Source organism: Erigeron canadensis, unplaced genomic scaffold (assembly GCF_010389155.1).
Source record: "Erigeron canadensis isolate Cc75 unplaced genomic scaffold, C_canadensis_v1 Conyza_canadensis_unscaffolded:108, whole genome shotgun sequence".
Classification (NCBI taxonomy): Eukaryota; Viridiplantae; Streptophyta; class Magnoliopsida; order Asterales; family Asteraceae; genus Erigeron; species Erigeron canadensis.
The window spans coordinates 1-20,017 of NW_025215502.1; the positions used below are offsets into that span (position 1 = coordinate 1).

A 20,017-nucleotide genomic window follows, 5' to 3' on the forward strand; every position below is an offset into this window, starting at 1 on the left:
TGTTCTAAAAGTTATATTGCAACTTCACGTCGCAGTAATCAATAAGTAATGAAAAAGCTAAGAAGTCTACCTTTGCTTCATTGGGCGTCTCGCATTGTAAACTGATACCCATTGTGAAGCCGGAGTACCTACTCGTATTTTCTTCTTTGGTTGTTCATCTTCTTCCAAATTTATAAGCAGTCTACCCCTTTTTTGTCCAACCTAGTAAAACAAAACCACGTGGCAGGAAGTAAGTTTCTGATATTCCTAGCATATAGTATATACTAAGTTATCGTAAAAAAAAAACCTTGAGAGCCCCGTCAATCCTGATTGGTCTCAGTGATGTGACTGGTTCAATTAGGGAATCAAAGAAGGATATAAGTTTGGCATAGTTTGGCTCCTCGTCAAATTTCATATTTGTAACAGCTTCAAGAAATTGTTTGAAAGGTGCTGGACAAAAACAGCACATAAGCTCAGGTGAGGTCGCCATTTTCTTCTTACAAACAAGAAAACTTTTGTTGTCTCCCTGCAACATTTAAATTCAAAAATAATATTAAAAAATTGAGCACAGACTCCAAAGATAATGAAAAGCTAATATCGTGTAGCATTAAGAAGCAACAGACCTGGTAACCTTGCCAGGGTAACCTTCCTTTTATGAGAAATATTAATGTGTATGCTAATGACTCCAGGTCATCTCTTCTACTACCGGTACGACCTAAATGTGCATGTACACTTGCGTATCTTATTGTACCCCTGTTAAAAAATCCCATTAATTAAAAAAATCTTCGTTTCATTAAAGCGAGATAGAATAAAAGACTTGGAATACACAAACCTGAATATATCTGGCCGTTGATCATATTCCACATGCTGATTAGATGATGACTCTTTCCATTTTGATGCTGAAGCAACGAGTTATTATGTATTAATGATACTTTATAAACTCATAAAAGAACGCAAAAAAGGAACACAAATTAGGTTAAGCATTTAATGATAATACATTACATGTATCGTAACTATAATGGAAAGCATACCCAAACCAAGATCAATAAGATATAGCTTCTTCTCATCGGCTGATCCAGGTTGACCAAGTAAGAAGTTTTCTGGTTTCACGTCTCCATGCACAAACCTTTAACATAAGACAGATATTACATGAAGCAGGAAAAAAAACACTTATACTTATACTCTAAACATATTAACTATGTTTCAACAAGTCAGTTTTAGTATCTTACCCCTTAGAGTGAAGCTTTTCAAGAATTGATATTGCCTCAACAGCGATGCAAGCCACCATATTTGGTGACATCCTGCAATGCAAGTTAATTAACGACTAACAAGTTATTTTAAAACTAGAATGGCATATTAAAGCGAGAATCTTGTCTTACGACTGGCCTAAATTATTCCAAACATCCCAAAGACTGGGTCCAAGCATGTCCATAACCTGAAACAAATATATTTTGGGTCATGCTACGCAGCTGGAATACTAAGCCAACAAAAAAAGGCAACAATTATGTCAAGGTAACCACCCGAAAAGTTTTCAGACAAGACTCACCAGAATGTAAAAATCACCTAGCCGGCCCTTGTAGTGAACCGATGGAATCCCATAACATCCGTTCAATGTGCTTTTTCAATAAAAGGAAAGTCCAAAAATTAGAATGTAAGTACACTAACCAGAACATAATTAGTAGCACAGGCCACATACCTGTATACTTGCCACTCATACGGAGGGCCATAGTTGCAACCTTTACTATTGCGGTGCTCAAACTTTAATGCTACCTGCGAAAAGAGTAAAATGACAAAATTACAGTAAGAAATAATAGGTTATCATGAACCATAAATATATGCTAACATGAACATACCTCAACTGCATCAGGTCCAGTTCTACCGGACCCACCTGTCACCCTCCTGCCAACGTACACCTGCCCAAAACCACCCTTACCCAACTTCCTTTCCGTCTTATAAAGAGGAGAACTACCCACTGTTACCTGCATCAAACAAACAAGCAAATAAGATGCAAGTCATAGAATACGTAACAAGTCAGCTACCAGGAGCAATGCTAATTAAGTTATATCGCATTGTAGCCTGACAATCAAAAGCTTTAATATTTACAAAGATTCATACCTTATCAGGTACCGGGGTCGCATTTCCGTCTTCTTCGACACCCATTATTCTATCAGCACTCCCCCCTTCCATAGCAAGATCTTTCTCCGCAACAACGTCAACAACAGGTTCAGCAATTCGAACAGCAGCTACGTTAGGAACAACCTCACAAGGCGGTTCCGGGTCCAAATCAATCAACTTAACACCTCTACCTCTACCAGCTGGCCTCCCTTTCCCTACACCAGCTGCAGCAGCATTACCACCCCTTCCTCTACCTCCACCAGCTTTCCTTCTCGTTACTCTTGGCGCAACAACGTTTTCAGGCTGCGTAGCAGGATGCTGAAGATCTCCAATCCGTTTTGATCTACGTGCTCCACTCCGCAGTTGTGGCATCGTCACCCATACAAATTACATCCAGCTCATTTCCCCCCCAAAACTATTCACCTCCTTCTGATCAACTCTACACACACACACACACAAAAATTCCAAAAAAAATTCAAACTTTCCAAAAATACATAAAATTTGCTTACTTAAAAGCAAAACACTTTAAAAAAAAAGACTACTAATTCTAGCATAATACAAAGTAGCTATATTTATTCAGATTCTCTCACTAATCACATTTCAAATCATCAAAATTTTAAACTTACACAACTCTTTTTCAATCATCTCGTATTTACACACACATACACACAATCAAAATCAATACTTTACATCAAAAAAACAATCAACAATAGATATAAACAGATACATACATATATACATGAAAAATCATAAATAAATGAAATGATATTAGAAAAATAAAGATCGATCGGTACCTCGGGAGGAGTAAAATCAGGAAGATCGGATTAATCAATAAGTGCACTCAAAAATCGATCGGAAATCGGATCGATTCAATGAAAACCTTATCTGGATGGATTTTAGAAAAATGGCGATTGATTTTATTGAATAAAGTTAGGGTTTTTATGTAAAGAAGAAGAAGATGAAATTAATCAATTTTATTTGATTAGATTATAATGAGGGAGAGATTCGAGACGAGAGCACGTAAAACATAATTTGTGTGTTTGGGGATGATGAGATGAGATGGATGTATTTTTTCTTTTTATTATTATTTTTTTTTTCTTTTTTTCCTTTTTTTTTTTTTTTTTTTTTGTGTGTGATTCTTTTGCGGCTATGGGTCTCTATATGTGTTCCTTTTTGTATGATAGATACTACTCATTTTTAAACCTACAAAACAGTAGTGAATCTATAACATATCTATGTTTTCATTTAAAATGAAACCATATGATGGAGATAAAATACAATAGGTAAAATATTAACTTCAAACTAAACACTTGTGTAAAAAAGATAATATAGTACCCACACAACATAAATTGATCGATAACAATATTTGTGAAATAAAAGAGCATAAGTGTTTTATGTAGAGTGGTAAGTATTCTAATAAACTTTTATTTATTTATTTTTCATTTTAAAGTAGTTAATTAGCGCATATAGAGATTAAAGAAGAAAAAAGAGCAACAATTCCGTATTGAAAAAGTTGGTTATGGTGCTCCCTTTTAAGCAATAGGTCTTGAATTCGACATTGCGGTTTTGAAAATGCGGTATAAGAACTCATTGTTAATCCTCTTTTAAAAAATATAAGTATATGTCGTGTTAGGCGTAATTGTGATTTTGATAATTATAATTATTTACATACAAATAAGAATAAATAAAATGAGTTAATTTTAGAGATGAATAAGTTGACTAAATATAAAGTATATATTAATTAAGATTAAAATTTGTAAGGTTAAAAGTTCATTTCGCATATTAAGTATTCAAGTTTTATATAACTTAAAACATAGGGTGTGGAATTTTATACATTTCTATTATAGATTATAGATAATTCTTTTTTATTTGGTTGAAAAGGATCATGCATAATGAAAATATTTATGCAATTTATGAAATTCCATGCCTCAGTTTTATTATAATTCAATAATCAATAACCGCTAATGATCAATTTCATCCATCCATATTCGTTTATAAAGTCATTTTATAAGTATAATAGTGTGTATGTGTATATACACGCGCACGTAGATGGTCTTGCATTGATTTGTATTGTTTAAGGTTGTTTGTTCTAAATTCGTAAGGGGTGTTTGGTATGACGAAATGAAAATAAGAGAAAAAGAATGAAAATATTTTGTTTGTTTACCATGAAGAATGGAAACGAGAATGAGGAAATTGGAATCATTTTCATACTCTTCATTCTCTATAAAATATAGAAAATGATGAGAATGGAAGAGAATAAATAAAAACAAAAATTGTGTGATGATTTACATGTATTACGTTTATTAGTATTTAAATTTTTTTATTCATTGTTTGTTGGTACCAAATAATAGAATTCATTTTTTTTTCAAATACTCGTTCAATTTTTTTTCATTATTCTCTCATATCAAACACTTCTTTAAAATTTAAGTTTATACATTAAAAACTCATGAACTCACTCAACTACTCTTGCAATCAACTGTTTTACTTTATGTTTTGTTTTACAAGTGACCTGACAATTAGGTTGGACATTTAGTTATTCGGCTCTCTTTCTTGTTAGTGTCCATTATGTTCTAGTACTTTGGATCTTATGATGTACCTTTATATGAGTATTGCGTAGGGTTGTTCTTGTTCATGTGTTTACATATTAGGATTATATCTCCCCGACCAATGTATCATTGGATCTTTAATGTAATGTTATGATGCGTCATGATATATTACTTTGAGCAATATACATCTTTAATGCAATTCTCGTATCTATAGCGGGATGTGGCACATAAAAGACTAAAATCATATACGAAGTATCATCGTTTCACAAATTTATGATGTTCTAGATAAGGATAATTGTATATATCCCTAAATATGCAATCAAAATTACATATATCCCCAATCAAATTTTCAAATAACAAATATACCCATTTTTTCTTTTAAATATGCAAATTTACCCATTTATATTTGTTTCATCAAATACAAGTTATACCATGACTATTATATCCTTTTCCATTTATATACAATTTACATATAATGATAAAACTTTGTACGTATTTTAGACTATAAGTGATCATAGGTGATTGAAAAAAAAAACTCTCAGGACACGTCACGTCAAAAAGTTAAATTAATGGCTTGTGGTAAACCAGAAATGACTTTAACGAGTTGATTTTTTTTAAGGTGTGAATCATTTGCTCGCGACAGGGGATTTAGTTTACGTTGCCTTAATCGGGTCCGCGCTAAAATTATGGTTAATAGGGTTAAAATCTCTATACTAAATAAAAGACAATTGTCTTTCAAAATTATTTTTAGAAAAATTGTGATGTGCCATGTCTATATTTTTTCTTAAAAAGTCTTTATTTTAATTATGATTTCATAAATAATTTACATTAATTTTAATTAAAAATAGCTCACTAAATACTTATTTAAAGTTCTTAATCTTTTATTACAAACAAAGAAATTTTTTTTTATAATTATTATGTTATTCAATTCATCATTTCCATATCGATTTATAATATATTAATAACAAAAATTACATGCATATTTTATAATTTTAATTAAAACGCCCGAATTAAATCCGGGTAAATTCGTTAGTTATGGTTTTATTTGGAGATGGTGTGTAAGAGTAAAAGGAATCAAAACAAAATTTATTTTATTTTAATTTTTTGGATTTTAAAACACAGCGTTAAACTGACAAAAACGAAAAAAATAACACACACACAACGCACATCAATCAATCAATGACAACAAAACAAAACCCCGAAATCAGAAAAGACACAATAAACAACCGGTTCGTGATTTTGTCTCCCGCACGATCTCGCAGACCATCAGACTTCAAATCAAAATCCAAACCCGAATCATCAAACGGGTCAAGCTCCAATAACGCCACGTGTCCATTTTGTGCAGGAAATGAACACCAATGTGCCCCAGAAATATTCCGGTCACCGGAAGATTCTTCTTCTGATTGGAAAGTACGTGTGATTGAGAATTTGTATCCCGCACTTAGTAGAGACATTGAAGCTAAAGCTGATGATTGTGATCAGATGAAAGAAGGAAATTTTATTCGAACCGGGTTCGGGTTTCATGATGTTGTGATTGAGTCGCCGGTTCATTCGGTTCACTTGCCGGATTTATCGGAAGAGGGGGTTGGAGGTGTTTTACTTGCTTATAAGAAGAGGCTTTTACAGCTTTTTGATGTTGACTCGATTAGCTATGTGCAGGTATTCTTTTGTTAGCTAATTCTAACATATATACTTTATAAGTAGTGTAAAATTTTAGATTTCTCTAAAATGCACCTAGCTGGTTTATCGTTTTACAAACCTGGTAGCATTCGGACCTGGGTACGCCACAAAGATTAACCATAATGCATGGGGATAGGGATTTTATTTGCGAAGTTCTTTTTTATTTATATTTGTTTAGAATTTGTGGTACATTTTGGCTAGCAAGTTTAAGTTATTGGCTACAAAGTGTAGTGTTTTGTTACAAGTTTTTATAATTTTGTATAGGGTTAGTTACACTTTTGCACCTTACATTTGTGTTTTAGAAGATTTTTGTTGTTAATATAGTTGTTTCATTGTATATAAAAAGATTATGTAAAATATATTTTTTGACAATGTGGGCCAAAATGGGTAATGATCCGTATACCACTAGTCTTTAGGCGTACACCACCAAAATATCACCTTAAAGCATATTTGGTGGTGTATGGTTAAAGCTAGTGGTGTACAGATCACCACTCAAAATGTTATCATGCCTTTAAAGGACTGCAAACGCTAGTTATTAACACTAGTTGTTTACTTGTTTTGTCTTCCGTTGTTATATATATGTGGACGGATGATGTGAATAAAAATGAAAGTTATATCAGTATTCATTCAGCATGAATACTGAAAGTATTATATGTGAATAAAAATGGAAGTTATATCACTATTCATATAAAAATGGTATAGTTCCCCCTCACCAAGGCCTTTGCACCATGAGGGTCACGCCACCTCAGGTGTCGCTTGCCCACTTTCTGGATTCCTGCATGTAAGGACTAAGGAGCATGGTTACGAGCTGTATGCGTCAAACACTTACATGTTTTGTCTCAGATGTTATAACAAATAGTTAAAATAGTGTGAAGTTGTGTCACCGTTTTACCTGTTATAGAATGATACTTGCTTATAATGGTAATAGGGTCTTTCTTTGCCTTGCAAATAGAAAACATACAATTGTTATAGGATGCATTGCTTGACTATTGTTTATGTGATTATAGATTCAAATTTGAAACTGGGAGTAAGTTATATCAATATTTATCTAGCATGAATGGTAGAACAAGCGAAAGACATAATTTTGGATTGACTCCTAGAAACTATATTGTTTGGAAAATCTAAATTGTGTAATGAATCATTCGGTATATCTTTGGTTTGATTAAGAATTGGGGCTATTTGATTGCCTCTTAATGGAAAGAATTGTCGGAAGGTTTATTGCAATTTTATCTGTTTTCAATTTATCCTATTAAGCTTGTGAACACATTGATATTTTGAAGTTTAGATAGGTTAGGTTATTTAGAGGCGTGCCTAACCTTTATAGATAGCAGTGAGAGACGTGTTCGATACAGAAGTATTATATTTCCTGTTTCTGGTTAAGTCACTCGATATCCTTGCTGTTTGTTCAGATATGTTTTTTGTTTTGTTTTGTAACTGGGTTTCTTTTGTATCATATCTACAAAATATGAAATAGCTTTATGAATTCCTTTTACATAGAAAACCTTTACCACCATATATTGTATCATACTATCCTTTCCTGTCTAGAAAGGAAGAATGAAAGGGTTTCTTTTATCCTAACCTAATGGATGTAAGCTAAACACGTAGGCCAACTAATAATATGGAGTCAAAACCCTAGATTTTGTTTCCGTTGAAGCGGGAAACTTCATTTGATTGTCACTTATGGAGATGAGATTTGCTCACTGATGCACACCTTGTGATTCAACTAACTATTCACACCTTGTCTTAAAGGTTCACGCCAACAAGTTCTTGTCCTTTTTTTGCTACATAAATAGTGCGAGTATGCTAAATTTTGTTTGGGAAATATGTTAGAATAATGATAACAAGTTTTTAAAAAAATTTAGTATGTTCTGCACACTTTGTATCATTGTCTGCAATTTTAGTTGTTAAACCGGTGGACCTTGTTTCAGCCAAATTGTTTTATAACTGTTATGAATATAAAATATGAAATATGTTATTACTTGGACAGTTGAAATCCTATCTTATGAAGAAACCATCAGTCTTTGACTCTTTTCTGCCCGTTTAGATCTCTTTATTTATCACTTCTTTGTTTCCGTATACATTCATATAATTTGTCTTATTATGTGTTATGAAGGTTTTCAAAAACTACGGTGCCTCAGCTGGGGCTTCAATGAGTCATTCACACAGTCAAATTTTAGCTCTCCCGGTTATTCCGACCACTACCTCTACTCGTCTCGACAGCATGAAAATGTACCATCATCAGACAGGAAAGTGTATTCTTTGTGACATTCAGGCAGACAATTTATTAATTGATAAATCGACCCATTTCATGTCCATCGCCCCATTTGCTTCAAGTTTTGCTTTTGAGACATGGATTGTTCCTCTCTATCATTCCTCTCACTACCATGAAATTCATGAAGATAAGGTACTTGATTCGTTATGTTTTTATCAGATAACTTTTATGAATGCTAGAGCCTGGAGGTGTCAAAATATGTGGTCCGGGTAACATACCAAAGCGGACAACTGCTGGTACAGGTTGGTGGATTTGAAAATTCATCACTGAATAATTTTTCTGGCTTATAAATTGCAGGCTATGGATCTTGGGGGACTACTGAAACTTACTCTTCAAAAGTTATCCTTGCAGTTGAATGACCCACCATATAACTTGATGATTCATACATCTCCTCTTCGGGTCACTTCCTTGCAATTACCTTACGCTCATTGGTATATACAAATTGTACCTCAGTTATCAACAGTTGGTGGATTTGAAATGGGAACAGGGTGCTACATAAACCCCGTATTTCCAGAGGATGCTGCAAAACTCCTTCGGGAGGTAGAGGTTCCAAAGAAGGGTTAAAACTATAGTAGTTTCATGTTACTTGTATTTAAAGAGAACAACTGTTTAACATTTCATAGCTTGTATTTGACTATTTGTAACTAAAAGCATTATGCTTATCATAATAAAAAAGAAAAATTGAGACAGATGAAATTTCAATATGCTACAACAAACTCCTTTTACAGAACATGCATCAGTTATTGTACCACAAACATAAAACAATATCATTTATGTTCGATGATCAAAAATCAGGTGGGTACAAGGTTGTAACCTTCATCGGAAGCTCGTACCCACAAAAAACAAACAACCGCAATGAACAGAACAAATAACCCAGAGGCAATGCTAATAGCTGTCGGTATCTGATATTTTGCCTTGGCTACAGGAGCAAGTTCTTGAGAAAGCTGAGAATTATTGTTCTTACTTAATGGGATGTCTTCAGTTGACGAGACGGATTCTGTGGTGCCATTAAGCTGTTCTTTATTAGTGTAGCTCTCATTGAGGTCGCTATAGACACGGTTTAGATCATTATTTGAATCAAGGCTCCAGTTGAATTTGCTAGATGCAGGACTACTGAATCTTCTGCTTTCGTTTTCTGAGCTGTCATCATTTCGAACCTGAAGAGATTTAATTAGTTTTCTAGGAGTCGTGAAAAGGTCCATGTTGTCAACATTAACGTAAGATCTTGATCTCTGAAACAAAAATCGGCATTGAGTATATTGGTTAATAAAGGTGGCCATCTCGACCCATTTATTGGTTGTGTTATATCCAACGAAACAAATGGGTAAAATAAACTAAAATACCTAAACAAAGAAACACATCAAATGGGTCAATAGTTACCCAAAGTATATTTGTAATGCATAATATGTCTAAACATGATAATCATTTTAATTAGAAAACTATGTTGCACTTAAATGAACATAGTTTTTTAACCGGGACACTAACTGTTCTTTAAAACTTTTAACCTTAGACAAGAAGTCTTTTGGATACCCAACCAAATCCAGACTCGCCATGACTCGCACCATAAAAAAGACAAACTTGTTACCCAAACTGTCCAACTTGTGTATAACACCACCTATATGGTTCAAAGACCTTAATTAGAGCTGGCATATCGTGTCCGACACGACACGATAAGACACGAACACGACACGATAGCTAATCGTGTCAGTTTTTCCAAACATGAACACGACACGATTTTTAACAGGTTACACGATAAGGGACCTGTTAAGAGACCTGTTAAGAGACTTGTTAAAAGTTACACAATAAGGAACCTGTTAAGGGACCTGATAACATATCTTATCGTGTCTTAACGTGTCCTTAACATGTCTTTAACATGTCTTTAACGTGTCTTTAACAGGTCTTTAACGTGTCTTTAACATGTCCATATATATACTACTTGTCTTATCGTGTCATATCGTGTCTTAACAGGTCCGGACCTGTTAAAACACGAATAAGTCTTAACAGGTCCGGACCTGTTAAGACACGAAACACGTTAAGGCCAAACACGAAACACGAAAAAACCAGGTCGTGTCGTGTCGTGCTAACAGGTCCGTGTCGGAAATTGCCAGCTCTAATCTTAATGAAAGCAGGTATGTTAGACTTACCTGAGGACTAGGAGTAGCATTTCTTGAGTAGCCATTAGTTGGGCTTTCCTGTGAGAAACCTAAAAACCCGTCTTCATAATCTCCTTGAGTCTTGGAGCTTTCTATGACACTTCCAGAAGGGCTTCTTGAGTTATTAGTCAGGCTTCTATGCAAGAATCCTGAAAACTCGTCTTCATAATCACCTTGGGTCTCAGAGCTTTCAATGACACTTCTAGGAGTATCCATCCCTCCGGAAAATAGTCCATCTTTCAGAGACACATCCACATTGCTCCAGAATTTTCGATTAAAACTTCTTTTATCAGAATCACTATCTCCAGATGCAAAACTAACTGAAAATGGTGAATATGAAATAGAATTGTAGTCACCATAAGATTCCATAGTTACTGATCGAGGTGATCCAGTAACGGGTGACAAATCTCTTCTATGCTCATGTCTAGATCCTTTCTGGATCAAGAGTCTTTTAGCAGTCTGTATTGCTTCAAAAGCCGCCCCTTTAACATACGCCATTTGATCATTTAGACACTTTTCCATTTCTCCAATCACAAAGGTTAATTCAGACATTATACTCTTGTAGTCCAAACTCCTCATCAAATAGTTCACCATTTGAATAGCCGACAGTCGTTTCTGAGAATTTCCCTCAGCAACACCCATGTTCAAGATCCCGACACCAGACCTAATCAACAATCTTGCATAATCTTCTACAATTAAACCATTATGTTTAGCTAAAGCCTTGACTAAATCCATATGTGAATTAGCCTGCATAGGCTTCTCCAAAGCCGCAGCTGCCCTTTGACAAACCTCATTCACCATTTCACTAGAAGCAAATCGCCAATTATCTGATTCCACAAGAGCTCTTAAACAAAGAGCAGCACCAGAAGATAAATTCTCTTGGCTAGCTAAAAGAGAATCCGAAAGAGGCTTACACAAAGAGTAGATAATTTCCCTTTTCTTGACATCAGGTGTCGTGGGATCCATCCCATATCTTGCAACGGCAGGTACAACCTTTGAGCATGCCTGATGAAGAGCAAACGAGCCTGCGCTAGAATTCAAAGTCTTGATGATAGTCATCATGATATTATCAATTTGAGGAACGATTTTAGTCCCATGAACACGTGCAAGAACTTCATAAAGTGATATTGTGTATTCGCCAGATGTTAATCCAGTTTCTTTAGTCTCAGAAACCTGAGCAAGAAAGATGGGAATTGCCTTTGAATCCAAATCCTTTACATAGCCCTTCAACGCTTTCATTGCTGACTTCCTACTTTCTGCATCCTTATCAAGATTTTCTAATTCACGTCTAACCACCGGGGTCAAATTTCTTCTCATCTTTCTATAAAACTATCACAGAAACCACACTGCATTGAATCCAATCCAGCATATAAATACCAACATATAAAACATACCATTACATATGTAAAAAACAAAAGCAAAATGATTAAACAATGGTCTGAATTTCCTCAAAAACATCTTCTATCCAATTAGTTATTTCTTTTAAAATTTTCCAAAACTTTGTAAAGAAAACTAAACCTTTTTATTAAGTATTGAACGAATAAACCTACACACATTCAACAATAGCAACACGAAAGAGATGATACTTCTTATAATTCAAATCTACCATTGATGGTCATAAACTTTTCACTTGTTAACAAACATCTATAGTTAGTTCATGTGTTTAGAGCTTTTATTTACCAAATTACAAATTTCACACACAATTAATGTACTTTGTAAACTTTTCTCACCTGGCTCAAATCACTATTATCTGAACAAAAAAACAAACACCAATAATTTCAAGAAATCTCCAAACCATGAATTGGTTTTTTTTTTTTTTTACTTTGTTTACAACAGTAAATATCAACACACCAAGTAATATTTCACTCTATGCTATAACCCATTTAGTCCATGAATTGAATTGAACTCAAAAATGGGTTCTTTAAAAATATTAAAAAGGACTAAAGTATCAAACTTTGGAGCAAAATAGATCTAAAAATCCCAAATCTTTTGTGGGCATTTCAAGATTTAAACACAGATAAGCAAATTGATAATAAAAAGTTCCAAATTCATTAACAAGATTCAAACTTTATTGAAAAAGAATCAATACCTGTTTGACCCACAAAATTTTTAGCAGTAATTTGGCCTTAATCTTCCATGAAATTGATCAAGAAATTGAAGAAGCTTTTGTTTTTTTGTTAAAGAAATAAGAATCAAGAATGAAGGGTTGAATTTAATTGGAATTTGGACAACAGAGATATTCGGTGGAAATGTAGTAATGTGAGTAGTGTTTTTATTTTGAAATTTGAGTATTTTTCCCCCTTTTTTCTTTTTTTAATAGGGTTTTCATCTGAATTCAAATCTTTGTTTTTTTAATAGTTTACTTTTTGTATTTTCCAACAATGCCCCTACTCATAATGAATATGATTTTATTATTACTCGTATTATTTTGTTTATTGTTGTAAATCAATTTCCGATCTGATGGATTTTCATTTTACCCGATTAATATCTGATTGAATGTGATTATTTTTCTATTTGGGGTTTGCTAAATACATGACTGTATCTAAGGTGCATAAATTATTTATACATTTACCATAAAATTCCGAAAATTTAAGGGTGAACTTTTAATATGAAAAGTGTAAGTTTTTTATGTAAGTTATATACAGCCCTTAGGCTGCATTTATCATTTCCCTATTTTTAATTGGGTCATATTAATTAGGACCATTATTTGGAATATTTCCGCTATCCTGTTTTTAAAAATTCAATCTTGTAGACAGACATCCAATCCGAATATGGAATGGGAAGTGATATTCGTACCACAAATATTGATTTTTTTACCATACAGTATAACTTTTAAAACACATTGTACAAGCTAGTGAGGCATATGTGTAGAGAATCAATCAATGATTGTGGTACAATTATCACTTCTCGATCCAGAAAATAATACTTATGTAATACATAAAATACAAATCAGAATTATATTTTCTTTGTTATTTATCTGACATTCTCTGACAAAGATTTACATTTATATTTTTGGTTACTTGTCATTCAAAAACAATGCTACTATGGATATCAATGACATTAACTTTTTATAGCATCATTTTGGTTTGTTATTAATGGAATACATTCTGGAATTTGGAATTTCAATCAATGCTTAAATGCCATTGAATACAAGTATTTTCTCATAAGAGATATCAGGGTCGAAACCTTAAATATCAGAGTAACCATCTACTATTGAGCCATCACATGGTTTTCCTCTATCAGCTAACCATCTTTGTTGCAAAATTACTAAACACTGTCTGCAGATTTTTGATATACCTATGTCTGTTATTTCATAACGAATTTGCGGTTATGCATTTTCTTTACAAATGCAAAGCCAAATACAATGATGTTGAAAACGTCACAACCCAAAAAAACAAAGGTGATCATTAATCCTATGGTTCCAAAACCTGAATTTCCTTTCAAACAATACCAAGGCACGACTCTTTTGAAAGTAGATAGAAAAAATTGCAGATAATATGGTTGTTATACAACACATATACAAACCGCAAATTCTCTTCTTAGAGTGGTAGTTGTCTGCAAGTTGGACAATACCACTTCCCCTTGAACCTTGTTTCTGGGGTGAGCCCAACACATGAGTAATGAAACCACTCTCCACCTTGACACTGTCAACACCAAAACGCTCTATTAATACTTCATTCTACCAAATCATCAAATGATGAACAAAAGTAGTAATATAAGTATATCATATGTTGCTGACCCTTGTAGTCTTGTACTTAAAAGCAATTTATTTACACACTATTCCTCCATTTGTTTGGCCCTTTTATCTGACTAAAATCCCACCTTTTTTTTGGCTCATATTCGCAAGGAACTGGTCGGTTCATTACTTCATTTGTGTTTGGACTAGTTGTAAAAGTTTAGTTAAATAAATGAGGTACATACAATGGGCTAAATAAATTGGTGTAAGTATCCCGACCAAAAATTTATTTTACCCGGGTATATAGGGTCAAATAGATACTTCTGGATAGCCCCCAACAACTACTCACGAAAGATTCAAAAGAAATTTAAATAGAAAGTCTTTCGCGTTAATTGACCCGCTTCAAACCCAACACCTACACATTTAGACCCAAACCAGTTTGGAAACATTACCCATCCTCCCTAACCCACTCAGTTTGTCACCCTAATAATGTTAACTGATAAATTTAGTCAATAAAGTTTGACCATAAAAAAAGAAAATATGGAAGAAGTATCAGCAACTTACATTCTCATTGTCACATGCAATCATATCACCAAAGGAAACCTAAAGAGCAGAGAAATATGATTTATTAACATGCATATTTTAATTTATTTACAAATGAGTCTAACCAGGGTAATCCCTTTTACAGTTTTACCCAAAAAAATTATTTACAGCTGGCAACGGTTGAATATACTTCCGAACCTGATGACAGACGCAATAGGTGGGTTCATTTGGATCAATTGGTTGCTCAATTTCCAAGGGGGGCACATAATCCCTTTTAAATCCACCGGGTGGAGGCATAAGCTCAAAATCCCTATCCCTGTGGTCCCACTCCCTGTCCCTGTACTCGAGCTTCTTAGAATGAGGTACTATATACGGTAGTTTCCGCTTTTCCAACTTAGGAATTAAAGGTAACGGGGGAAGTATTGCCGGTTCATCAGCTGGTAATTTACCCTCTGCAAATTTTGTTTCCATCAACAAGTTAGCAAATAGCTATACCAGATATATTTTGGAACTTATTCCCAAAAAAATCATTATTTCTTACTCTAATATAAACCTTACACAAGGTTTAGATATACCTGAAGCCAAAATCAACAAGCAAAAGTTTCATTTCTAAATAAGTGGGATAACATAGAAACTAAGCTAAAACTCTTTAAAACTGCTTTAAGCCGCGATTTTATTTTTTATTAGCTGCATGTAACATTACAAGTTCCATAAATGCTACAAGTGAAAAACTGTTTATCAGGACTTAGGTTTAAGGTCTGAAGTGTAGGGAGTGAAGCTTACTAGATTTCTTTTAAATTTGTACCTAAAAACCAGGTAGTTTCCTTTTAGTTAGATCAAAAATCCCAATTTACTTGTTTGGCTACCACTAACTGTTACTTGAGACTAGTAACTTCAATCTAGATCCACAAGCTTACTTTGGGTTGCTCTTCACATAGGTCAGTTCAAAGTTTAGAAATTCGATTATTAGTCGAACATTTTATCATTAAAGTGTATCTCAACTCGGGCAATGAGCATCATATTATTTGAGGAACTGGAGTAAGGAAAATTAAATGCGATTAAAACCTTGTTTTAAATCCTCAGCAAAGTTGTGCAAATCTTCATCTAGACGCTTTACATGACTGTCTATCTGAAAGTAGATAAGAATAAGACAATAAACTCCAGGAAATACAAAATGGTAACACATAAAATCTAACAAATAGAACACAGCAAACATTTTTTCCATTGAAAAGCAAAACAAAGAGAACATAATTTTCCCAAATCAACATTCTTATCTGCATTTTTGCTAAGTTGAAGCAGAGGAACAATTTCATGATTCTAAAAGCATAAGATCATTATTTATATCGGAAATGCACACAAGGATTTGGCAACTAAAAATTAGAGGTGTATTTAAAGTGTTATGTAAAATATACATCTAGATGAAACCAGAAACAACTATTAACAAAAAACTAGAATCATCGTTTATATGTTAAATAATAAGCACACTTTTAATCATATGAAACTATCATGGTTATCATTTTTGTTTGTGTGACCAACTGACCACAATAACTTAAACTATCAAGAAAAACGAAATGACATGTATCCTCACCCCTTTTCTTCAATCTTTCGCACATGCATAAGGCAAAAGTTATACTAATCAACAAATTGGTTTGGTTGTCATTTCATAAACAAAGAAAGTAAAAAAGAAATAACCAAACTCACAAGATCGTAGGCTTGTCGTGCCAAAAGGACCTTCTCAGTACATAAGCTTAAAGCATTATCTTGATTCCCTTCAATCTCTTTCTTCATTTTCTCAAAAGCCAAGTCACCGTCATCATGGTTGTTTCTATTGAAGTTTTGAGAAGCCATATCCAAGCAGTTCTTCGTTTGCTGCCTTGTTTGATTAATCATGGCTTAAACACAAAAAACGAACCTTGATGAACTTATTTAACAGTTGCTAATCGATTCCTTTCTAAACAAAAATAATTTTAGAGTAGTTTTGTGAGCAGGATACATACTATATTTCTAATTCCAACTATAATAGTCGTAAATGTTTGACTACCACACTAACATTCAACGACCAAAGCTTGATTACCTAACTAGCATGATATACTTGGAAAAGCATCATTGCGTATAAAGTCAACAGTACATATTTACATCTTTGGTTTCAAAATATCACAACTTACTTATAGGTTGTCTCACTGAACTGAAGTCTAAATGTATGCAGATAAAAACATTCATACATAGACAAAGAGACTACTACTAATTTGCACAGGGACTGAACATAACACCTGAGTATGTCATCAAACCTGATGAAAAGTTTAACCTATATGACTTGCATCGTGTCTGGTACAAAATTACACAATACATCATCGTTTCAGCTGACAACACAGAGATTTAAGATTTAACCCTATCATTGAACAACACCATAGCTATCAATCAATCTCCCTTCTCTTATTTCTGTTTTGCATAGTATTCGGCCCTATTGTTTGTGTAAGATAACAACGTAATCTTTCATTTGTCTTAACCTTTTACGAGTGTTTTCTCTTTGGACCAGTGCACCAAAATGCATCCAATTTTATACCTTTGTTTATATCATTGGTGTCCAACTTTCAAACCATCTATCATTTGTCAAGCTTTCAATTTATTTCTTTAGTATATACCTGGTTACCTCGTTATCAGGTAACTATTCTTGTTCGCCGACATGGCAACCATATAAGTTGCCATGCCACCAAAACCAGCGCCACATCAGCTTTTTACAAGTTATAAGAACTCAGATACATTAAACATACAAAAATAAAAGTTAAATACACTTAACAGACAGTTAGACATAGACAATAGCAAGACCTACACAGTTGAAAACATTTTGATCCCCCGTCAAATTCAACGTATACTTTACAGCATTTCAATCAATATGATGCCTATTTCCAAAATGCCTAAAAGTCCTTCATTTCACACACACTCAAACATATATACATATAGTGTATAACAAGCATAGTATCATGTATATATATATATATATATATTGCAATATAGATGATGATAGATAGATATAGATAGATACATTGGGAACGTTCATCAAGTTCTCTGATGGTGTTGAGAAGCCTCTGCAACTCAGCTGGCAATGTGCTCGCATCTATATATATTTCAGACACACAGATAAAAACGCAATTAAATTAGATTTTTTTAATAAAAATATCCAATTAATTAATGAATACAAATAATGATATGAAAGAAACAAGCTTACACTCCAAGTAATCATCAACAAAGACACCAGTTCTTGCGATCGCCATGGACAGCGCGGGTAATTTTATATATCTAGGGTTTCATATAAGTAACCTTTTGATTTGTTTATTTTCAAGGGGGAAAGGAAAAATATATAGCCAAAAATCCTTCAAACTTTTAGAGAAGGGCATGTTAAAAAACTACATAGGGATGAGATTATATATATAAAAAAAAAATTATTACTATCCATATAAAGTTATTAAGAGAATTTTTAGACTAATTTTTTTAAAATATAAATTATTTTTCGAAGAAAAAGTACCAAATGATGTCGTTTTTGCTTTCAATACATTGAGAAAAAAAAAAATAGAAAATAATATAATCTTTTAAAGTTTAGCCTAAAATTTCTTCTAAAACCATAAGATTGTGATACATGGATTTCATCAGTTTTCTTTCTTAATTGTATCTCTTAATTTTTACCACTTTGTCATTGTCTTATACTTATATAAGAATGTTTAGGCTATTTAATTTAGAAGATTAATCAGTTCTCATAAAAAATCAGTTTAACAAATTCAATGTTGTGATTTTGTGAATTTTGATATTGACTAAAAGATACAATGCGACACTCTTTATAAAATATATAAGATTGTGTCTTGAAAAAACATGTTTTTATTTTAACGATAAATATTATATATTATTTACACCAAATAATACTAAGTTGTTTCATTGTTAAGGATTGAACTTTAATCTCGTTGTTAAGGTGTATAAGTATATTTCATGAAACACATCGTTGTAATTTCATAATTAAAATTAAGAATATATGGATTAAAATAATTAAATAAGTTAATTTTAGAAACGGAAACTAGATATATAAAGAGAATTGGTAACGAGGGAAATTCCTAAAGTTATCCCCCCCCCCCCTCAACCCAATCGCAAGAAGACTCTTTTTCCCCCCTGGTGATTTTGTATGGTTAACTGTGATAATTTTAAAAAATATTTTTCAATATATTTTCCTATATAAACACTTATCTAAAATAAAGATGATACCACATACATAAAAATTCCATATTCAAATCAGTAATATAAAGTTATCACCACTAAGCAATACCATGTATGTAAACATGAACAAATTCAAGTAAATGGAACATTTACAAAAATTAAAATAGATGAAACATGTTACCAAGATCAAGCACATGACACCCATCTCGAGTTCACCAAAAGAAAAGCTAGAGCATTGAATCCAAGCCGCAAAAAATATCAAATCTAGAGCCCAAGCTGCCAAAAATATCTATCCAATCATGGTGCACACTCCTAAATCAGTTACAAAGTCATCAAACTCGATTTTTAACAAATGCCTATCAAACTAATTATCTAGCAATTTATAACAGAATAATAAAAAGGTATTATAAAAGGGGAAGAAAATATGAGGTTGTTAGGCACCTAAGTTGGGTGAAAAACCCCTCACATAGTTTTTTTAAACCATAAAAATTATAGGGGGCCAAACATTTATTAAAAATGTTAAAATATTGGTATGTGAGGGGTTTTTCACCCAAGTTGGATGCATAACAGCCCCATACTCACTTTTCTCTTATATAAAAATTATAAGACACCTTGATAACAAGTTTTTTAGAGATCAGTATCCATTCTCTTTGGAGTAGTAGCTTGATGAGAGTAGTAGCTTCAATTGGAGTAGCAACATCAATGGAGGATCAATGGTGATGATAGTAAAATAGGGTTTTTGTTTGGTTGTTAATTGGGATTTTAGTCAGATAGTAAGAATAACATAAGTTGAAAAGTTTTTTGAACTAGAACACTTAAATAGTATATATTTTTTAAGTTACACCATTTTGGT

At 33.1% G+C, this 20,017-nt stretch overlaps 4 protein-coding genes across 6 annotated transcripts; 1 reads left to right on the forward strand and 3 right to left on the reverse strand.

Moving 5' to 3' along the window:
- Positions 1–66: 66 nt before the first annotated feature.
- LOC122584200 (casein kinase 1-like protein HD16) lies at positions 67–3,228 on the reverse strand. The gene is made up of 12 exons (XM_043756421.1): positions 2,889–3,228; positions 2,095–2,533; positions 1,833–1,958; positions 1,676–1,749; positions 1,526–1,595; positions 1,359–1,414; positions 1,209–1,280; positions 1,011–1,105; positions 812–878; positions 603–732; positions 287–505; positions 67–201 (listed from the first exon to the last, which is right to left on the reverse strand). Exons 2-12 carry the CDS (start codon positions 2,464–2,466, stop codon positions 67–69), a joined length of 1,416 nt encoding a protein of 471 aa, XP_043612356.1. The 5' UTR covers positions 2,467–2,533; positions 2,889–3,228.
- A 2,543-nt stretch (positions 3,229–5,771) lies between these two features.
- On the forward strand, positions 5,772–9,281 carry LOC122584205 (ADP-glucose phosphorylase). Its single transcript, XM_043756427.1, has 3 exons — positions 5,772–6,299; positions 8,434–8,724; positions 8,890–9,281. Exons 1-3 carry the CDS (start codon positions 5,820–5,822, stop codon positions 9,154–9,156), a joined length of 1,038 nt encoding a protein of 345 aa, XP_043612362.1. The 5' UTR covers positions 5,772–5,819; the 3' UTR covers positions 9,157–9,281.
- Positions 9,274–13,011, reverse strand: LOC122584204 (protein SINE1-like). Of its 3 annotated transcripts, none has more exons than XM_043756425.1 (3): positions 12,844–13,011; positions 10,737–12,091; positions 9,274–9,824 (listed from the first exon to the last, which is right to left on the reverse strand). In XM_043756425.1, exons 2-3 carry the CDS (start codon positions 12,060–12,062, stop codon positions 9,384–9,386), a joined length of 1,767 nt encoding a protein of 588 aa, XP_043612360.1. In that variant the 5' UTR covers positions 12,063–12,091; positions 12,844–13,011; the 3' UTR covers positions 9,274–9,383. The 3 variants fall into 3 exon arrangements, with proteins under 3 accessions (XP_043612360.1, XP_043612361.1, XP_043612359.1); XM_043756426.1 differs by having other exon boundaries at positions 9,274–9,749; positions 12,835–13,011; XM_043756424.1 differs by having other exon boundaries at positions 12,835–13,011.
- Positions 13,012–13,855: 844 nt separating this feature from the next.
- LOC122584201 (PHD finger protein ING2) lies at positions 13,856–18,337 on the reverse strand. Its single transcript, XM_043756422.1, has 7 exons — positions 18,191–18,337; positions 18,008–18,079; positions 16,666–16,856; positions 16,030–16,093; positions 15,163–15,416; positions 14,986–15,024; positions 13,856–14,389 (listed from the first exon to the last, which is right to left on the reverse strand). Exons 1-7 carry the CDS (start codon positions 18,234–18,236, stop codon positions 14,285–14,287), a joined length of 771 nt encoding a protein of 256 aa, XP_043612357.1. The 5' UTR covers positions 18,237–18,337; the 3' UTR covers positions 13,856–14,284.
- Between the last annotated feature and the right edge of the window lie 1,680 nt (positions 18,338–20,017).